The sequence below is a fragment of the Protomyctophum parallelum genome (assembly GCF_964188405.1).
Source record: "Protomyctophum parallelum genome assembly, chromosome: 8".
Taxonomy (NCBI): Eukaryota; Metazoa; Chordata; class Actinopteri; order Myctophiformes; family Myctophidae; genus Protomyctophum; species Protomyctophum parallelum.
The window spans coordinates 24109835-24127114 of record NC_139703.1 but is presented as its reverse complement, the minus strand read 5'-3'; the positions used below and the strand labels follow the sequence as shown (position 1 = coordinate 24127114).

General features: G+C 42.8%; 1 protein-coding gene across 1 annotated transcript in view; it reads right to left on the bottom strand.

Moving 5' to 3' along the window:
• Nucleotides 1-17280, bottom strand: part of vapb (VAMP (vesicle-associated membrane protein)-associated protein B and C) — a 31093-nt gene that overhangs the window by 11015 nt on the left and 2798 nt on the right. The window contains exons 2-3 of the mRNA XM_083771976.1: nt 10457-10609; nt 2110-2213 (exon numbers count right to left, since the gene is read on the bottom strand). Coding sequence (XP_083628102.1) covers nt 2110-2213; nt 10457-10609 — 257 coding nt within the window. The remainder of the gene's footprint in view (nt 1-2109; nt 2214-10456; nt 10610-17280) is intronic.

The following is a 17280-nucleotide window of genomic DNA, read 5'->3' as shown; positions in this document are numbered from 1 at the left end:
CAATTCATCAAAACATTTATACACTTCTATTTAGTCAAAGAACAGAACAGGAATCCATCATAAAGGAGGTAAAAAGGTAAAAGAAACATATACAGTGAGGGGGGAAAGGGGTGGGTGAGGGGGGGGGGGGATTTAGATTTGAGAGCGGTTTTGAAGGAGTCAAGGGATTCACATGTCTTAATGACTGTTGGTACGACGTTCCAAATTTTAGTGGCATAGGAGCGAAAATAATTTAGTCCCTCATTTGTGCCGAATCAGGGTTTGTTGAACTCCCTCTGGTGTTGTGGGTGTGGACTTCGTTGACATTATGGAAGTATTTAGACAGGTACATGGGTATCTTGGTGGTGTATCGAATTCATTTTTCTTTAAAAAAAGAAGAACCTGCCCGACCCAGGGCCAAACATGTATGATAATTGATAGAGAACGGAAGGGAGAGCTAATGAGAACGTAACGGACAACGGAGGGTGGAATGTTTCCGTGTGTGTTTTCTGCGTCGACCGCCAGTAAGAAGAGCAAAGTTGTGCTGTGTACTGTACATGAACTCCAAAATCATCACTGTGAGTAATATTCTGGAGTTCTGCTCCCAGAATCAAGTTGAAGCCATTTGTTGATGCTTGTCGTGCAAGACGAAGCGAGAACAGACAAATTAAATGCTCAAAGTCGCCTTAGGGGGAGACTTCTCCCTGGAGAATGGATTATGAAGTCGCGGCCTCGCTCTCTCAAATTCACCTTTTTACAACGTGAAAACTGTGCACCGTGGGAAGTACGGAACTTACAATAAGCAACAACACAAGGTAATACATCAAATGCATAGAAATAGCCGTCTAGGATCATAAGTAAACTAAGGACCTATCATCCGTCTAACAGTAGAATTTTCCGTAAAATGAAACTATATAGAATGCCTGATCAATCCGTCTACATAACATGCCATTACTTATCATGTCCATGGATGTTTTTTTTTTATGTGTGTCCAGTACACCTGCACATCTGTGAGTGCGTGTGTGCCTGCGTGCGTCTGTCCACTACACAGGGTCAAGGCGGGGATATATTCACCTAGAAGTTGATTAGATGAGACTGTGTCACATCTCATTCTCTCTCTCTCTCTCCCCCCCCGCTCTTTATTTCTCTCTATTTTTCCCTCTAGTGTGCATTTTGTGACTCTCTCTCTCCCTCGCATCCCGTTACCCGTAGCCTACTGTGATTTACAATCAAGCCATTTCTGGCTTGAACTCAGGCTATCGGGCCGGTCTCGGGCATAAAACTATGGTAATCGTATGTTTCATAGTATTGTGCGCATAAGCCTATATATACTCTTCTTTTATCATAACGTAACAAAACGTTTTGCATGTCACCAACACCAATATTTAACATCCAATCACTAAACGTGTTCTGTGTTAAGAGCAGTGTTTCATTTGACAGCATTTTTGTCTCCACCAGGCTGAAGGCATGGGGAGGAGAGTATGTTTTGCCCTTCTTCCGTATGTGTGTGTCCGTCCGTCCGTCCGTTACCAGTTAATCTCCGGCACCGTTAACCCGGTCGATGCCAAACTTTGCACACACACACTCCCTGGATGCCAACGACGAACCCAAATTTCCCTGAACTCGTTATAGCGCCACCATGAGGCAGATTTTCACATTTTATCTATAACGTACTGCACCGATCTGCGTGGAACGTTGAATGCACACTCCCTAGAGGCCAAGAAAAAACTTTTGACCTGCCGATTTTTTGATTTTTGGATATCACTCCTCCAGATTCTGCCCAAAATAAAAAATCACGTAAATCGTTACACAGTATCTATATAGTCATGTGCTCAAGAAGGATCTGTCCGATATTTCATATTCCATCCTCATTGGCTCACACATTGGCTTCCAAAGTTTGCAGGATTGGCCCATTTGAACAAAACTCCTCAAATCATGTCTTGATGAAATTCATTCAAGACACCAAGACTTAAATGCACGCTGCGTCCCAGTCATATTTTAGTCATCTAAAATGTTCTAGATTTGGCCGGGCTCAGTTCTGGCCAGCCCAATTAGGGGGTCAGGCGTTCATTTTAGAACTTGTGTTCGTACGTGTGTGTGTGTGTGTTTATAGGATGCCAGGGTACTCACAACTCCCTCCATGTCGGTCATGTCAGGCGGCGCCAGAAGGGACTGGACCATGAACTTGTGTTTGCTCTTTTCATTGGGGTCATAGTCGAAAGGCTGCAGCATAACTGCAACACAAAAAGACACAATAAAGTCAACATTAATAACCACATTAAAGCACATGAACCTAAAGCGTCCCGATCCTGTAAATACTCATAGGTGAACATTCGGCGTAAGCAGTCGAGCATTGCAGATCTCCAATTTTCGGCAGAGAGATTTGGTGTAAAAAAGGGAATCAACGCATTCCCTCCCGTTAGTATAGGCTAGTGCCAGTGCAATGCACGAAAACGCAAGAAGAAGAGAACACTTCCGCTCCGACCCGGAAGTGATAGTCCTCCATATTTGGCTGTGTATCGAACACGCGATGGATTAACTTTCTTAGCGCGATCAAGGATTAAGGCTTTATAAGGTCCCAAAGATGGCAGTTTGTCTCATTTTGAGGAGAAAAAGGACTATTATGTAGGTGCGAGTAAAAAACCCTAAAAAAAAAAACATGTCAATGCTGGATTAATGCTTATTAATCATAGTCTCGTAAATGGCAAAGTTGGATGCAAGAGATTATCTCATTCTGGCACAGATTCGGATAAGGCCCAGTATGAAATCCTGGGGGACCCATGCAGTCAACAAAGTATATACTAGCGTTTAAGTGGTTAAAATAAAAATATGAAATTTTTCTGTACAGCAATGAAACTCAAACATTTATAGTGGTTGCTTCCAACCCAACCCTAACGAAGAGCGACAAGTCAGGTGGATATAATTGCATAACATCCAAATTCAAATCACAGTAGATAGGCAGGGTTTGATTTGCAGGTGAAGTTAAGCAATAAAACTCGCCTCTCCTGAACGTGAACACTTATGGAATGTCAGCGATTAGGCCCTCAGCACTCGTCGTCAGCGACTTTTCCCACTCTCAACTCAGCGTTCCAGATCAGTCCAAAGTATTAAAAGGGGAATTAGTGAGCCTCAAGCGCCCGTATATTTGTCAAAACGGTAAACTAGGGGCCCAGGCAGCTCTGAGGCTCTGCGCTCACCCCTGCTGCTCGGAAATATGGCGGAGGTGATTTATTTCCATGTTAGTGTTACCATGACAGCGAAACACTGATGGATCTTACAAATACCCTGGGGGGTAATCTTTCCAACAGCTTCTAACACCGTTGTTTTTCATCTCAACGTTACATATCGCTCTAATAAAAAGCAGGTGTGGGGCTGGAATGGTACTTTTTTAACCCATCACCACATCAGCGCACTTGAGTCAGGTTGTGTGTTATTTGATGTCATTCCAGTGGCCGAAAAGGTATTTTAAAGCTGTAACGATGATTTACAATGATCACTTTCATATGTCGGTTTAAAAAAAGAAAAGAGAAAAGAAAAAAACATTCCAGTCAGAGCTTAGGGGAGCCTTGCAGTTTGAGAGGGGATGAAAATGACTACTCGTGAGTGATCTTTTTCTCTCGTTTGTTGCAGTTTTTTTTTTACATTCTTTTTCATAAAAGAGCAAGGCTGGAACTCAAAAAAGGCAAATCTTAAACATCAGTGCCAACTCTGAGCAATGCGTGATGCTTTGGCTTTGGTTAGAAACAAATGACCTCTTAATTTCAAAGCCAGCAAAATGGTTGCGCTCAGATGTGGCTACCAGGATGGTTCTCGTCTTATGGCACATGCCAATTCTCCCCGGAGTGGTGGAAAAACCTCAGCGTCGTGTAGTGCGCCATTAGAGCAATCAGGGAGCAGTTCAATATAGCAAACCAGAACCAGACGGCGGGAACAGATTGAGAACGTCCTGTTTCAGTCAGGCCCAATTTGCACGGCCATCTACCTTTGAGGTCTGAGGGGGGCAGCGCCGGAGAAGGCGTGTGAAGTGGCAGCCTGATTTAGATTCAGTTGCGTGCCCGTGTGTTGTGCATCCAAAAAAAGCAGATCGACAAACTCACGACGGAGTCGCCACGCACCGTGTTGTGAGCTTGTGAATTGCCTTTTTTTCCCCCGGTGAGCGACCAAGTGTAAATCAGGCGTTGAGTTCTTAGAGGAACACAAAAAGTAAGCTAAATGACTTTGATCTGCACTCTTTAAAGAGAAAAGAGAAAAGAAAAACACTTATTCTGCTGATAGCATGATTAATATTCTGACTTCACACTGGGCACTCATTCATAAAGCTGAGATTAATTGTAGTCAACACGGTTGAGCGGGATTGTAATCTGCACGCTTGCCATTGATGAATGGGACTATCGGAAGGGGAGAGGTTGGGTTGTAAAGCAAAGTTACCCTTTCCTGTCGCTAATTAATTGGGTCTCTTTTTTTTAAATATATATATTTTTTATCCCACGATTTTGTAACCCATTTTTCACCCCTGTGTCAATCATCTAATGTGATCCTGGGCTCTACACACCCTCCGCCAACCTGGGGAGAGCAACGGACTTAACTCATGCTTCCTTCATGCTTGAGTGTCCAAGTTGCTCCTTTACACCTGACAGGGGGGAGTTTCCCTGGTTGGACGTAGCGCGTGGAAGGAACACGTTATTCCAACCAGTTCCTTTCCCCTCCATCAAGCGCCCCGGCTGGCCAGGGGGAGGCAGTTTAGAGACCAGGATTACTGCATGTTTTGTGAGGGTACCTACCCTAGGGGACACGGGGAGAACATGCAAACTCCACACAGAAAGGCCCTTTCACCAACCCCGCCTTCAGGTATTAATTGGGTCTCTTGAGAAGAACCGTTTCCCCGCCAAAAAAACGTAGCCTGCGTTATTTGTCGGGAAGCGGCACTGCCAAAATACGTAGCCTACGTTTATTCAGTTGTATAAATGTGTTTGATCCGATCTAGTGGAAAGGCTACTCACATCAGCTTCGGATGGCTATCTGTTGTTAGCTTAGACACTGGACTACGCCATCTTGATTGTGAACGCGCGTGTGTGAACGTGCGTGTGTGAACACGCGCGCACACCGCACGCACACTTTCAGTCGTTTTAGTCTCCAAATCCCCCTCCCAGGCGGCATTTCTGGTGAAAACAGCGCTCATTGCACGGAGCCTAGTGGTCGCAGTAATGGCGCCGGCCTATGCTTCTCCTCGGCTCGTGAAACAATAACATTCGACCCAACAACACACACACACCATTAACTACAGAGATAATACAAATACTCATCTTTGAGTGTTTACAGCAGTCAGTCTCCCAATGATTCTGTTCCAGTGCTCTAACCACCTCACACCAAGTTAAAACTTGGCCTAGTTATAGCTTTAATGTAATGCATAAATCTTGACTAGCGAAGATTTCTATTTTATCCAAATTATATTGTTTACTAGTTGAGACATGACCTACAGTGACGTATGAGGACGTGTCAATGTTTTCTGTTACTGGGAAGTCGGACATCAAGAACTTCCACAGAAAAGGGAGTTCGAAATGTGTCCATATTAAATCTGCTCATACATAAGTTACAGATTAATCAGTTAACATGAGTTTAAAATAGGAGGTTAAGAGAACAGAATAAGAGCAACATGGGATAGGAATGGAACAGTGTTTGTCAATCTTTTTTGAGCTCCGGACAACTAGCCTAATCCCAGTTAAATAATGACTGTTGAGGGCTCGATTAAATTTGTTGCACCCTATAGTATCGTGCAGCAAATTAAATGAAGCCCTCAACACAACAACAGCCATTTAAGTGAGGAAAAAGATCAGCATAGTCCTACTGAGGTGTTCTAGCTCGACACTGGGAAAGAAACTTAAGTCAATAAGGGTCATAGGCCTAGAGGGAGATCCCACAAGGACCGACGGGCTATATTCTTAAAGCTCCTTTATATTCAGGTTTCTCAGAGGAGCCGTGCATATCTCACACCACTACGGAGTGTGTTCTCCTGGGTCCATCTTATTCAATAGAATTCAGACTTTAGCAGACTTATTCCAGTGTGGGAACTTACCACCTAATCCTGGCCTCCAGCCAAAATGGTGGTAAACTTTGGCTTTTGGCAAGTATGTCTACTCCACAAGACAATGGCAGGCAACATTTCTTTCTTTCTGTTTTTAAGAAAGTCCATAATGACAGTATGTGGTGAATTCTGGATATTAGCCGCTGAAGAACGAAAGGTTTAGTCTAAATGTTTTGTATATGGTACAAGACAGATGTCGGGTAATTATATCACACATAAGGAGATTATTATTTATTTATTAACTCCGGGAGATGGGTGCCCACTTTAATCTGCTCATGATGACGATATTCCTATGCTGTCATAATGTGGGCAAACTGGAATTGTGCTCTATGGAAACTGTGGCTATTGCACTGTCAAGTTAATGACGATAATTGCAACAATGGAATGTTACTTAACTTTTTGGGAATACCCTGAGAACATTGACATGTTCCGAGAGCTTAGCAGGCCCACTTGAGACAACAAAGAACTTTTGACTTCCTCCCAAAAGCGGATCAATATTTGTTGAAACAGGGATTTTTGGAGGCCAACGAGTTTTCCAATGGGTGCTGGATAACACCAATCAAGCTCAGCACCATTCCTGTGGCGTGGGCTACATTGAACATATAACGTTTCGGCCGGGTTAAGCTTCAAAAGTAAAGTGTGTATTCTCTGCTAAGCCAGCAAATGACACATCAGGGGTTTGTAGGTATCCTGTGGCAAGAGCTTTCCCTCTCGTCCCGACAGACGTACATTTCCATGTAAATTTTATGCTGCTCTGTTTACAATTACCGACTACAGACAACTAAGACTAGACGGCGAAGAGGTTACTACTCCTGTACGGTGTTTTGGCAATGTGGGAATTTAACACCAGCAAAACGCTGGTACATTTTGGATTAAAAGGACCACTTCACCACTTTTCAACCTATCTTCATATAATAGGTCCTCACTAAATAAATATAATCATGGTAAAATGGCCCGTTTTTTTCCTACTCAGTCTGTGTGGGCAGTTTTTTTTTTTTTTACAAAAATGTTTAGATTTTCATTTTCGTGACAACGATGGCTTCCATTTTCACATTGCAACTTTTCAGGACTAGAAAGCCTGCAGTTTCTATTAGCTTGTATTCCCCATCGACGATGTCACTGGAGGACGGTTTCTGAACTGCCAACAGCCCTCCTATGAGACACAGACAGAGTAGATATTTTTTTCTCATGATTATTAGTGAGGACCTATTATACGTATGAAGATAGGTTGAAAAGTGGTGAAGTGGTCCTTTAAGGATTCCAATTAGAGAGCTGGGGCTCTCACTCAAGACAGAGGTCTGAGTTCCTTAGGTCAGTGGTTCTCAAAGTGGCGTCCGGTGACCCCCAGGGGTCCTTGAGGGAGTTCCAGGGGGTCCCCAGCTAAATGATAGTTTGGAACCAAATGGACCCTTATGGGTCTGGACCCAAATGGACCCCATCGGGTTCCATTTGTACACTCTCAGAGTTAAATTAACATTGATTTTAAAATATAAAATCGTGGTCTCAGAGATAGAAATGCCATTACATGGGGGTCCGTACTCCGTGGCCGAATTCAAGTCAAACTGCGGGTCCTTGAAATTAAAACGGGTCGAGAATCATTGCTAGAGCCGTAAAAGTTCACTTATGGGGGTTCCCTGGCATATCCCTTCAAATGGGGGTCAGCGGGCTGCAATTTGTCAATTTGGGGGTCCTTCCACAGTGGAGAACCACTGCCTTAGGTCAATGGTGATTCAATGTGTAAACTATAATCCTGCTGGGACACAGAACATGATGTGACCTTTAGCAGCCTAATAATGAGGGTGACAAATGACAGCATTTAGCAGAGTAGACTGGAGCCAGTTTGTGGCTCACGGGTACTGACCGATGTGTCCCATGTAACACAGTGTGCAGACTTCACTGCGACACCAGATCTGGTGGGATGTAAATGGCAGAGGTGGTGTAGCCTGGTAACCCTAGCCTGCACTTTGTGTCCTTCATAGGGCCCGGCTGGGTTTTGAGGAGGGGGAAGGGGAATAGGTCAACTAGCAGGGGGTGGGGGGGGGGAGAGGGGGTTAATGTAGGCCTAGCTGATACTGTAGCTAAATCATAATCAAAACTGACTGTAATTTATGTTGAAATGAAGGTTATTTTGATAATCGCTGTTCTTAAATTCCTGAAACAGAATAACAAGGGTGAATGTAATCACACCCGTGTGAAGTGAGGGGCGCTAATATATATTAAATATAATAAAGTATAAAGTATTAAAGGTGATGTAATGGTGATGTAAAACAAACGGTGCCAACACAAACATTAAACACCATTACCTATATAGACAATATGTACGTAATGTAACAATTATTTGACGTACATTTTCAATGGTGTTTTTAAAAACATTGAACTAAAAACAAACATTAAACCTGTATATATACGCCCCTCAAAAAGAAAGCATGCAGTATTTTCGAGGGTGTACCCCACAGCGATGATTTGATTGGCGGAGCACGGAATGTGAGGATAAAATAAAAAGTGAGGACAGAAAGGTGATTGGCCGGAAAGTGAGGATGTAAGATGATAAGACCAACACACACACACACACACACACACACACACACACACACACACACACACACACACACACACACACACACACACACACACACACACACACACACACACACACACACACACACACACACAGTGAGTGTGATTTGTTTTTGTTCTCTCTTGCTGCCTTGATCTTTACATAAATATATATTTTAAGTCGTATTTTTTTCATTTTATTTAGATAAGACAATACTGCAAGCTGAGACAGAAACAGGCAGTGGCAAAAAGCAAAACTGGTACATATGGTTCTGGAGACAGGTGCTTACCTCTTAACCCATTTAGACCTGACGACGAAATTTAATTATTAAAAAACAAAACATATTCATGTCAAGGAACCCCAATAATATATGACATTGGCCGCTGACCCCCATCTGAAAATATGTTGTTCCAGGGACCCTCTAAGTAGCAAAGATTTGAGTAAAAAACTCGCTCTGAAAGAACATAATTATATTCAAAGATTTCAGGCACATTTTCATGATTTTTCAAAAAATAGCAGACCTACAAGCTCGTATGAGCTTGTAGATCTGCTATCTTTCAATAGCTAAATTATAACATAATGTTTAAAACACCAAAAGGGGCAACTAGAGGCAACATGGTACACGAATCCTACAAATGGTCTCCTAAGTGGGCAAATCTCGTGAACGTCCTAATACTGGTGCTAGATCCCACAAGTGTATGTTGCTGGGAGAGTGAAAGGTTGATAACAATGTTGATTTTCTCCTGATTTGCAAAAAAACAAAAAGGCCATTTTAGTATGAAAATCTTATAACCATGTCACATGTCATGTCACATTCCGGGAGCCACGGGTGATTTTTAACCCGCAGCACGGGTTAGTTATAACCATAGAGTATATATGAATAGAGACGGCACCCGGAGGAAACCCTGAGGCGAAATGGACATAGTGGCCGAATGAAGGTATTGCAGCCTGGCCCCAAACACATGAACGCGCCGGTCCGTTGACCATCATTGTGCACGTTCACGACGGCAGCACGCTCGTTCGCGTTCGTGCACGTTCAACGGCAGCGCGTTCATGTGTTTGGGGCCAATCCATCCCAGAATGCACTCTGTTCCTACACGGAAGGAGGAGTGAAATCGCCTCATGCGCTTTTGAGCAACTTAATGCAAGTGGATGGAAGGAGAACTCGGGTGCCCTCTCTATTCATATATACTCTAAGGTTATAACCCGCGCATGTCGGGAGCCACAGGTGATTTTTACCTCTTAATTTTTTTGTATTCACCGATACCGAGTACCAATACGAATACTGTATTTTTGTTGAGTAACAACTTTTTTTACCCCCCTTTTTCTCATAGATGCAGATGGAGCTCCGATCTATCTATACTGTCAGTTGTCATTTATTCTTGTAGATCGGCAGTTTTTGACGATTTTGCTGCAGCGTTGGGTCAGACGTGCTCCCGTCGCATTCGTTCAGCCTAGAGTGTCAATTGGATGTTTTTGGTACTCGGGTCAAAGTATCGGGGGGGGGGGGGGGGGGGGGGGGGGCGGTTCAGAGTACGAGTACTTGAGGGGTGGTGTCGGCCCCGAGTAACCGATACCAGTATCGGTATCGGAACAACTCTAGCCCATTCTGAACGGGAACCCATTTTGGTGTTAGCATCATGTTATGCTTTAGCTATTTTTGAAAAATCGAACAACGACTGAACATTTTTAGAATCTGATCTCGGGTCAGAATGGGTTAATCAGATCAGTGTGTGTCCAGTGGAAACCTCGTATGAATCTGATCTCAGGTCAGAATGGGCTAGTCGTGGAGTCGACAGTGTTGTCGGTTCTAATGACTGTATAGGACGGTTTATTACCTGAGACGCTGATGGAGGTTCCGGCGTCGATGATGCCACTGTTGGGCCGGACGCAGTACCGGCGTGGCGCCGTCGTCTTGACCTTGAAACACACATTCCTGTCCGTCGGGTTGGAGAGCTTGAGAGTCGTGGTCACCACGTCTGAGAATGGACCTGCGGAGGGGAACGAGGGAGACAAGTAAGTAGCCTTGCCGAGCCATGAGGCCCATAGGGCAGGAGCCTATCTCCTGTTTCTGTAGCGTGAGGCAGCTTGGTGTACAAGTACACCCCCTGGACATGACGCTAGTATGTCGCAGGGACTTACCCCCAATCCAACCCTTGATGCTGAGTGTCAAGCAGGGAGGCATTGGGTCCCATTTTTAGAGTCTTTGGTATGACCCGGCCGGGGATTGAACCCCGACCTCCCAGTCTCAGGGCGGACACTCTAACCTGAGGACACTGAGCTGGTACGAGGGAGACAAAGTGGCCACTTTTTAGTGTGGAATTTTGTCATGCGCTTGGTTTTCATTTGGACAGATGTTGTTGATTTTGACAGCACAATTTGATTTTAGTTTTTAAGTCACATTTTAGTCATCCGACATGTTTTAGTGTTAGTGTCTAATTCTACAGTTGTTCTTTGTCGACAAAAATGCAATTTTTGCAGGCCTTGATGGCGTCGTAATGCCTGATTTTACACTTGGTTGCATGCTGAAAATAGCAGGCCTACTAGTCTTTTAGTTCCACTTGATCTCTTGTCCACTAGTCTCTGTCTAGTTTATTTTGTTGACAAAATTGTCGGTATATTTAGTCTTGGCTTTAGTCATAGTAGCTTAGTTTTTATTTAGTTTCCGTCAGTGTAAAAAGTTAGTCGACAAACATTTTTCGTCATAGTTTTAGTCAACAATATCAACACTGTTTTGAGGTCTATGTACAGACATCTTCTTTAGTTATTACAACTTGATTGAAAAGCTACCGGTACATTTTTTAAGTACTGTCATTACTTCAATAAAAAGGTCAGCCTCTTGCCTCATTCAAGCACTGCTTGTAACCTAACTTTGTTACAGTTTAACCACCATCCCACTTAGCCGCTTAATATCATAAGCAAGTTAAGCCACACTTCTCCTCAAGAGACTGAAAGAGTGAATTGTACACGGTCACACTGCAGTAATGCAATTCAGCTTATGACTTATGACTATAAAGCAGCTGATTCCGTTAGGCCACTAGCGAAATGCAGCGAGCATTGTAAATACAAACCACAGCTCTCAAGGCACTGGAAGGCAAGATGCATTAATGTCTCAACAACACTCATTCATCAATAACACTGGAGCCCTCATCATAAAAAAAGAGCAAGTGGCGTTAACTTACAACAGTGATTTGTTTCATATCACACCCAAGTGGAGAGAGAGGTGAACTAAGGTTAAGTGGTGCTGTGGGCACTATATCCAGCTGTCTGGTGCTGCAGAATACAACACTGTCAAGATGGAAAATAGTTTTGAGGGGTAAAATGTGTAATGGAACCTAAAGCGCATAGCCCGCTACATTTGGATGCATCATGCATATTATGATGGAATATCAGTTTTATACTAGATTGCGCAGACCTGAGGACATAGGAAACCAGCACTTGGAATTTCATTTGTAATATTGAATATGTCTTGGACATAAAATGTGTTGCAGTCATTACTCACATTTCTAATCTATTATTCACTTTTGAGGATTTTCAATTATTGTATAAAAAGTAAAAAACACCCAAATTTGAAAGATGGATAGAAGATAGAATTCCTCAACAGTCGCAAGAACGATTCTACTGTTACCCAATATCTGCCTGACTTAATGTCCAAGATTAATTAATTATGGGGTCCAAAGGGATAAAATAAAACATTTATATTAATAAATATTTATAAATGGTTTGGTGTAGGGTTTAACTTAAATAAAAATGAGCCTCATATCGCCAAGTCAAAGTCAAAGTCCAGAATTCAAAATGTACTTGAGTAAAAGTACAAAAGCATTGGCATCAAAATGTACTTAAATTACACATTATGCAGAATGTCCCATGTCAACTTTTCAAATGTACAAATGTTTTAGAAAACAGCCGATCTACAAGCTCACAATGTGTCACAATGCGTCGCATCACAATGCGTCGCATTGCGATGTATTGTGGGCTTGTAAAGATCGGATAAAAGATTATCACAGTCTATAGGTAAGATAAGTAAGTAACTAAAGTTTTCAAATAATTGTAGTGGAGTAAAATCACAATATTTTAGTGAAGTAAAAGTATTGGAAATTGGAAATACTCAAGTAAAGTACACCTCAAAATTGTACTTAACCCATTTTGGGCGGGATGCCCTTTTTGTGTTTTAAACATTAAGTTATAATTTAGCTATTGAAAAATAGCAGATCCAGAGCGTGCTATGAGCTTGTAGGTCTGCTATTTTTGAAAAATTGAGCACCACTAATACAGAAACATGTCAGGAAACTGTCAGAATTTAGAAGATTATTTTTTTATTTCGACGTCAGGCCTAAATGGGTTAAGTACAGTACTTAAGTAAATGTACTTAGTTACTTTCCACCACTGATGACAACACATCTCTGTACTTCTGTATGCCAGTTCAGGTAGACTTCCAGCAGCAGACAAAACGCATCGATGGATTGGATGGACATTTACACATTTATATTTCTTCGTAATGTTATCTTCTCAGTTTGTGCAGATGTAGACAGTGGGTACACCCATATATACATGACAAGGGGCGGCAATATGCCACTTAGAGCAGGCATCTCTTCTGGGTTTTTTTAAAAGCTGGTGGATGGAAATGCCGCTAGCGCGCCGCCAGCCATTTAAAAACCCGGAAGAGACACCTGATCTCGCCGCTTCTTGTCGTGTATATCTCGGTGTACCGTGTAGGGAGTGTACGGAATGTGATCAAATGGACGCTTACATTATACAACAACAGTACTACCATTTTCGTAATCATAAACTTTAAACGGGTCGTGGTGACCGGGTCTGTGAGCGGACCTTGTCGCCTTTTCCTGTCTCTTCTTTGTCTAGCGAGTCCGTTAATCAAACTAAATCGACTTAATCTATATAAAACAATATCATCAATTCACAATACAAATTCAACTTTGTGGAGTTGGGTAAAAAAAACAAAACACTAAAGATAAAGCTTAAAGAAAATGTTTTTTTCCCATCTGATCAGGATGGAACCGTACGGCGTACGCAGCACCATCTGATCAGGATGGAACCGTACGGCGTACGCAGCACCATCTGATCAGGATGGAACCGTACGGCGTACGCAGCACCATCTGATCAGGATGGAACCGTACGGCGTACGCAGCACCATCTGATCAGGATGGAACCGTACGGCGTACGCAGCATCTGATCAGGATGGAACCGTACAGCGTACGCAGCACCATCTGATCAGGATGGAACTGTACGGCGTACGCAGCACCATCTGATCAGGATGGAACTGTACGGCGTACGCAGCACCACCCACAATGTGTCCATCCCGCAGGGAGTTCCGCATTTAGTTGTTTTCCTCTGAAAGGTAATAGGGCTGAAGGCAATGGAACTGCGTAACCCGCACATACACGTGGAGAAATAGAGCACTTGCATTTTAAAAAAACACACCCGTGTGAACTGAGTGGTGCAACTCCCCCCCCCTCCCCTCTTTCTCTCATTAGCAGGCAACAGTAAAGCACTCTCTCTCTCTCTCTGTTTCTGGCACAACAGCGCCCCTACTGGTACTCATAGTCATACTCGTGCTCATTAACGTCACACGGACACATAGGTGAACACATAGGTGAACACAGACATTGCTGTTCTTTGGAGTGGTTGCACCACTAAAAAAAAAAAGATTCACGCACGGAGCTCACGCAATAGGAAAATAAAATATATATACACTACACTATGGCTTGGCTGAATACTTGGTCATTATTCAATGTTATCGTTCAGTTGATCAATGTGCATTCATGTTGCCCAGTATGCCCATACTCTTTTATTTGAATCTAGTCAATGTCAAGTGTCTTGCTTTCCATCTTGCATCAGTGCATTCGACTTTTAAAGGGTAAGACCACTTTTTTTGAGGTTTGGGTTGTGTAGTTACTTTGCCATGATGCAACTCCAAATGTGGACAAGAAATAAAAAATAACTGCTCCAGTGATTAGAAATTGATAATTCAAAATATGCTCCTCATTGACTTACATTGTAGCTAAAACAGCTCTCAAAGTCACTCTTTTAGTACATAAACAAACACAAACAATGTTGATTCAGACAATATAGAGCATCACCAAAACTCATGTGGTTTTATTTTTTCATAAAAATGTTATCTTCCTGTTGATTTGTCCATTTTATTGGGAAGAAAACCCGGACTGGATCCGTGGATCCAGATCCAGATCTTCCAATAGTAAAATCAACAGGAATCTAACATTTTTATGAAAAAATAAAACCACATGAGTTTTGGTGATGCTCTATATTGTCTGAATCAACTTTGTTTGTGTTTGTTTACGTACCAAAAGAGTGACTTTGAGAGCTGTTTTAGCTACAATGTAAGTCAACGAGGAGCATATTTTGAATTATCAATTTCTAATCACTGGAGCAGTATTTTCTTGTCCACATTTGGAGTTGCATCATGGCAAAGTAACTACACAACCCAAACCTCAAAAAAAGGTCTTACCCTTTAACTAAACCTTGACTGACTCTGTCCGATATTGTCTTTTTAAGTGGTGCAACCATTTTCATTAAGTAGCTTTGTGTGCCTGGCTGGCTGGCTGGCAGTGTCTGAGCACGAAAATAGCATTTGGTTGGTTTTCAAAACCAAGTGTCACTGTTGTGCAGCCTAAGGGCCGATTCATACTCCTATTTTAGAGCCGAATGAAAGTCGGTTCGGCTCTGTAGAGCCTACAATGTGACGTCATTTGAGGTTCGGGGGGTGCGGGTATACCGTCCTAAAGTCGGCTCTTATACCTGCGACTCACCGTCAGGCATGCGGCTATGTGGTATGTGCCTGGGCGGCTAGGCCAGCGGGCGCCCTGGTGTCTCATTCCGATCAAGCCATGGTACACACTTCTGCGCAGTGTACATCAAAGTGCACTCTATTGCAATCTATTTATGTGATTATTTGCCCCGTTGTTTATTGACTCGAGTTCATGCTTACTCAGCTTATTCCGACCTCACGCTTCAGGATAAGAGTGGCTCCTAAATGCCACATTTGTAAATTGTAGTACCGGTACTATTCCAACTACTATGTATTGTATTTCTATCCCCAATAACCTGAACAAGTCTAGAAATACAAGCAGGTTGGGCCAAGTCGTGTTACTTAAAGCAGGGGTTCTCAACGGTATTGGCTATAGGGACCCCCGGAAATGCTTTGGCCATGTCTCACATTGGAGTTAGGATTGAGACAGTGGGGACATTGAGGACAACTTGGGAATCGGGATGAGTGGGGACATCGAGAGATGCGATCCAGACCCCGATACATATAGGCTACTGTTTTTTTTATTTCAATAAATTTTGACGTCTCACGTAATATGTATGGGTGCAGGATCTCGTGATACATGCCCGAGACCGACAGGACGTAGCCTGTGCGTGAGACACACACACACACACACACACACAGAGCGAGCAAAACCTTGGCGTTTAAAGCCCGATCTTGTGTCGGATCGGGGGTTTTGTCGGCGAGCGCCAACAATGCTCCCCGACAGCATAATCGGGAGTAAATATCGTGCGGTGTCTGTGTATGAGCCCTTAGAATGAGAGTGGACACATTAACCCATTTTGGGTGGGAACCTGTTATGCTTTAGCTATTGAAAAATAGCAGATCTACAAGCTCATAGCGTAGGTCTGCTATTTTTGAAAAATTTAAGAACGACTGACACAGAAACATAGCTTTTTCAGAAAACTGTCAGGATGTAGAAGACTTTTTTAGAATCTGATCTCAGGTCAGAATGGGTTAAGGACAACTAGGGAGGTAGGATGAGTGGGGGGGTCATTGAGGACAACTATAAGTAGGAGTCTGGCACTTTCTCTGCATATTAAAACACTCCTTCCAGCCCTGGTGAAGTTATCAAATGCACAGTGTACCTAAACCGGACTACAACTACCCGGTCTCCCATCACAACAAACCACACTTTGGGTCGATGACTTTGGGCTCTATGGATTAGCAAAGCCGGCTGGGAGGCAACGAGATTTTGATTTATTTAGGGAAACACACTTATTGCTAAGCAGATTTCAGTTAATACTTGAAGATTATCAAAATGTATAGACATAATATTTATGATACGTTCCATAATGACATAATATTGCCCTTTCTCTCCATTTTTAAGTAGCAGGCATTGGTCTGATCTACAAGCTCGAGCTTGTAGATAAATTTTTGAAATATCGTGAAAATGTGGCGCAAATCTTTGAATATATTCTGTCAGAGCGAACGATTATAACTCAAATCTTTGCTTCTGGGGGTGCCTGGGAGAACATTATTTTCAGATGGGGGTCCGCGGCCAAAAACAGATAATTCCGGGGGTCCTTGACATGGAAAGGTTGAGAACCACTGACATAAGAGAGCATACCTACACGCACCTAGACAGTGGGTGCAGGGCCATTGAGGCAATCATGGAAGGAGGTAGGGCACACCATTCTTTTGGTAAAGTTAATAATTCTTTACCAAAAGAATGGTGTACCTCCTTCCAACGACTGACATAGAAACATGAGGATTTTCAGAAAACAGTTAGGATTCAGAAGCCTTTTTGTTTTAGAATCTTGTTTTAGAAAGTCAAAATGGGTTAAGTCATAAAGATACTGTATTTTTCTATCAACACAACAAACCACGACAACAACGGCCACTGATGTTAGCAGCTAA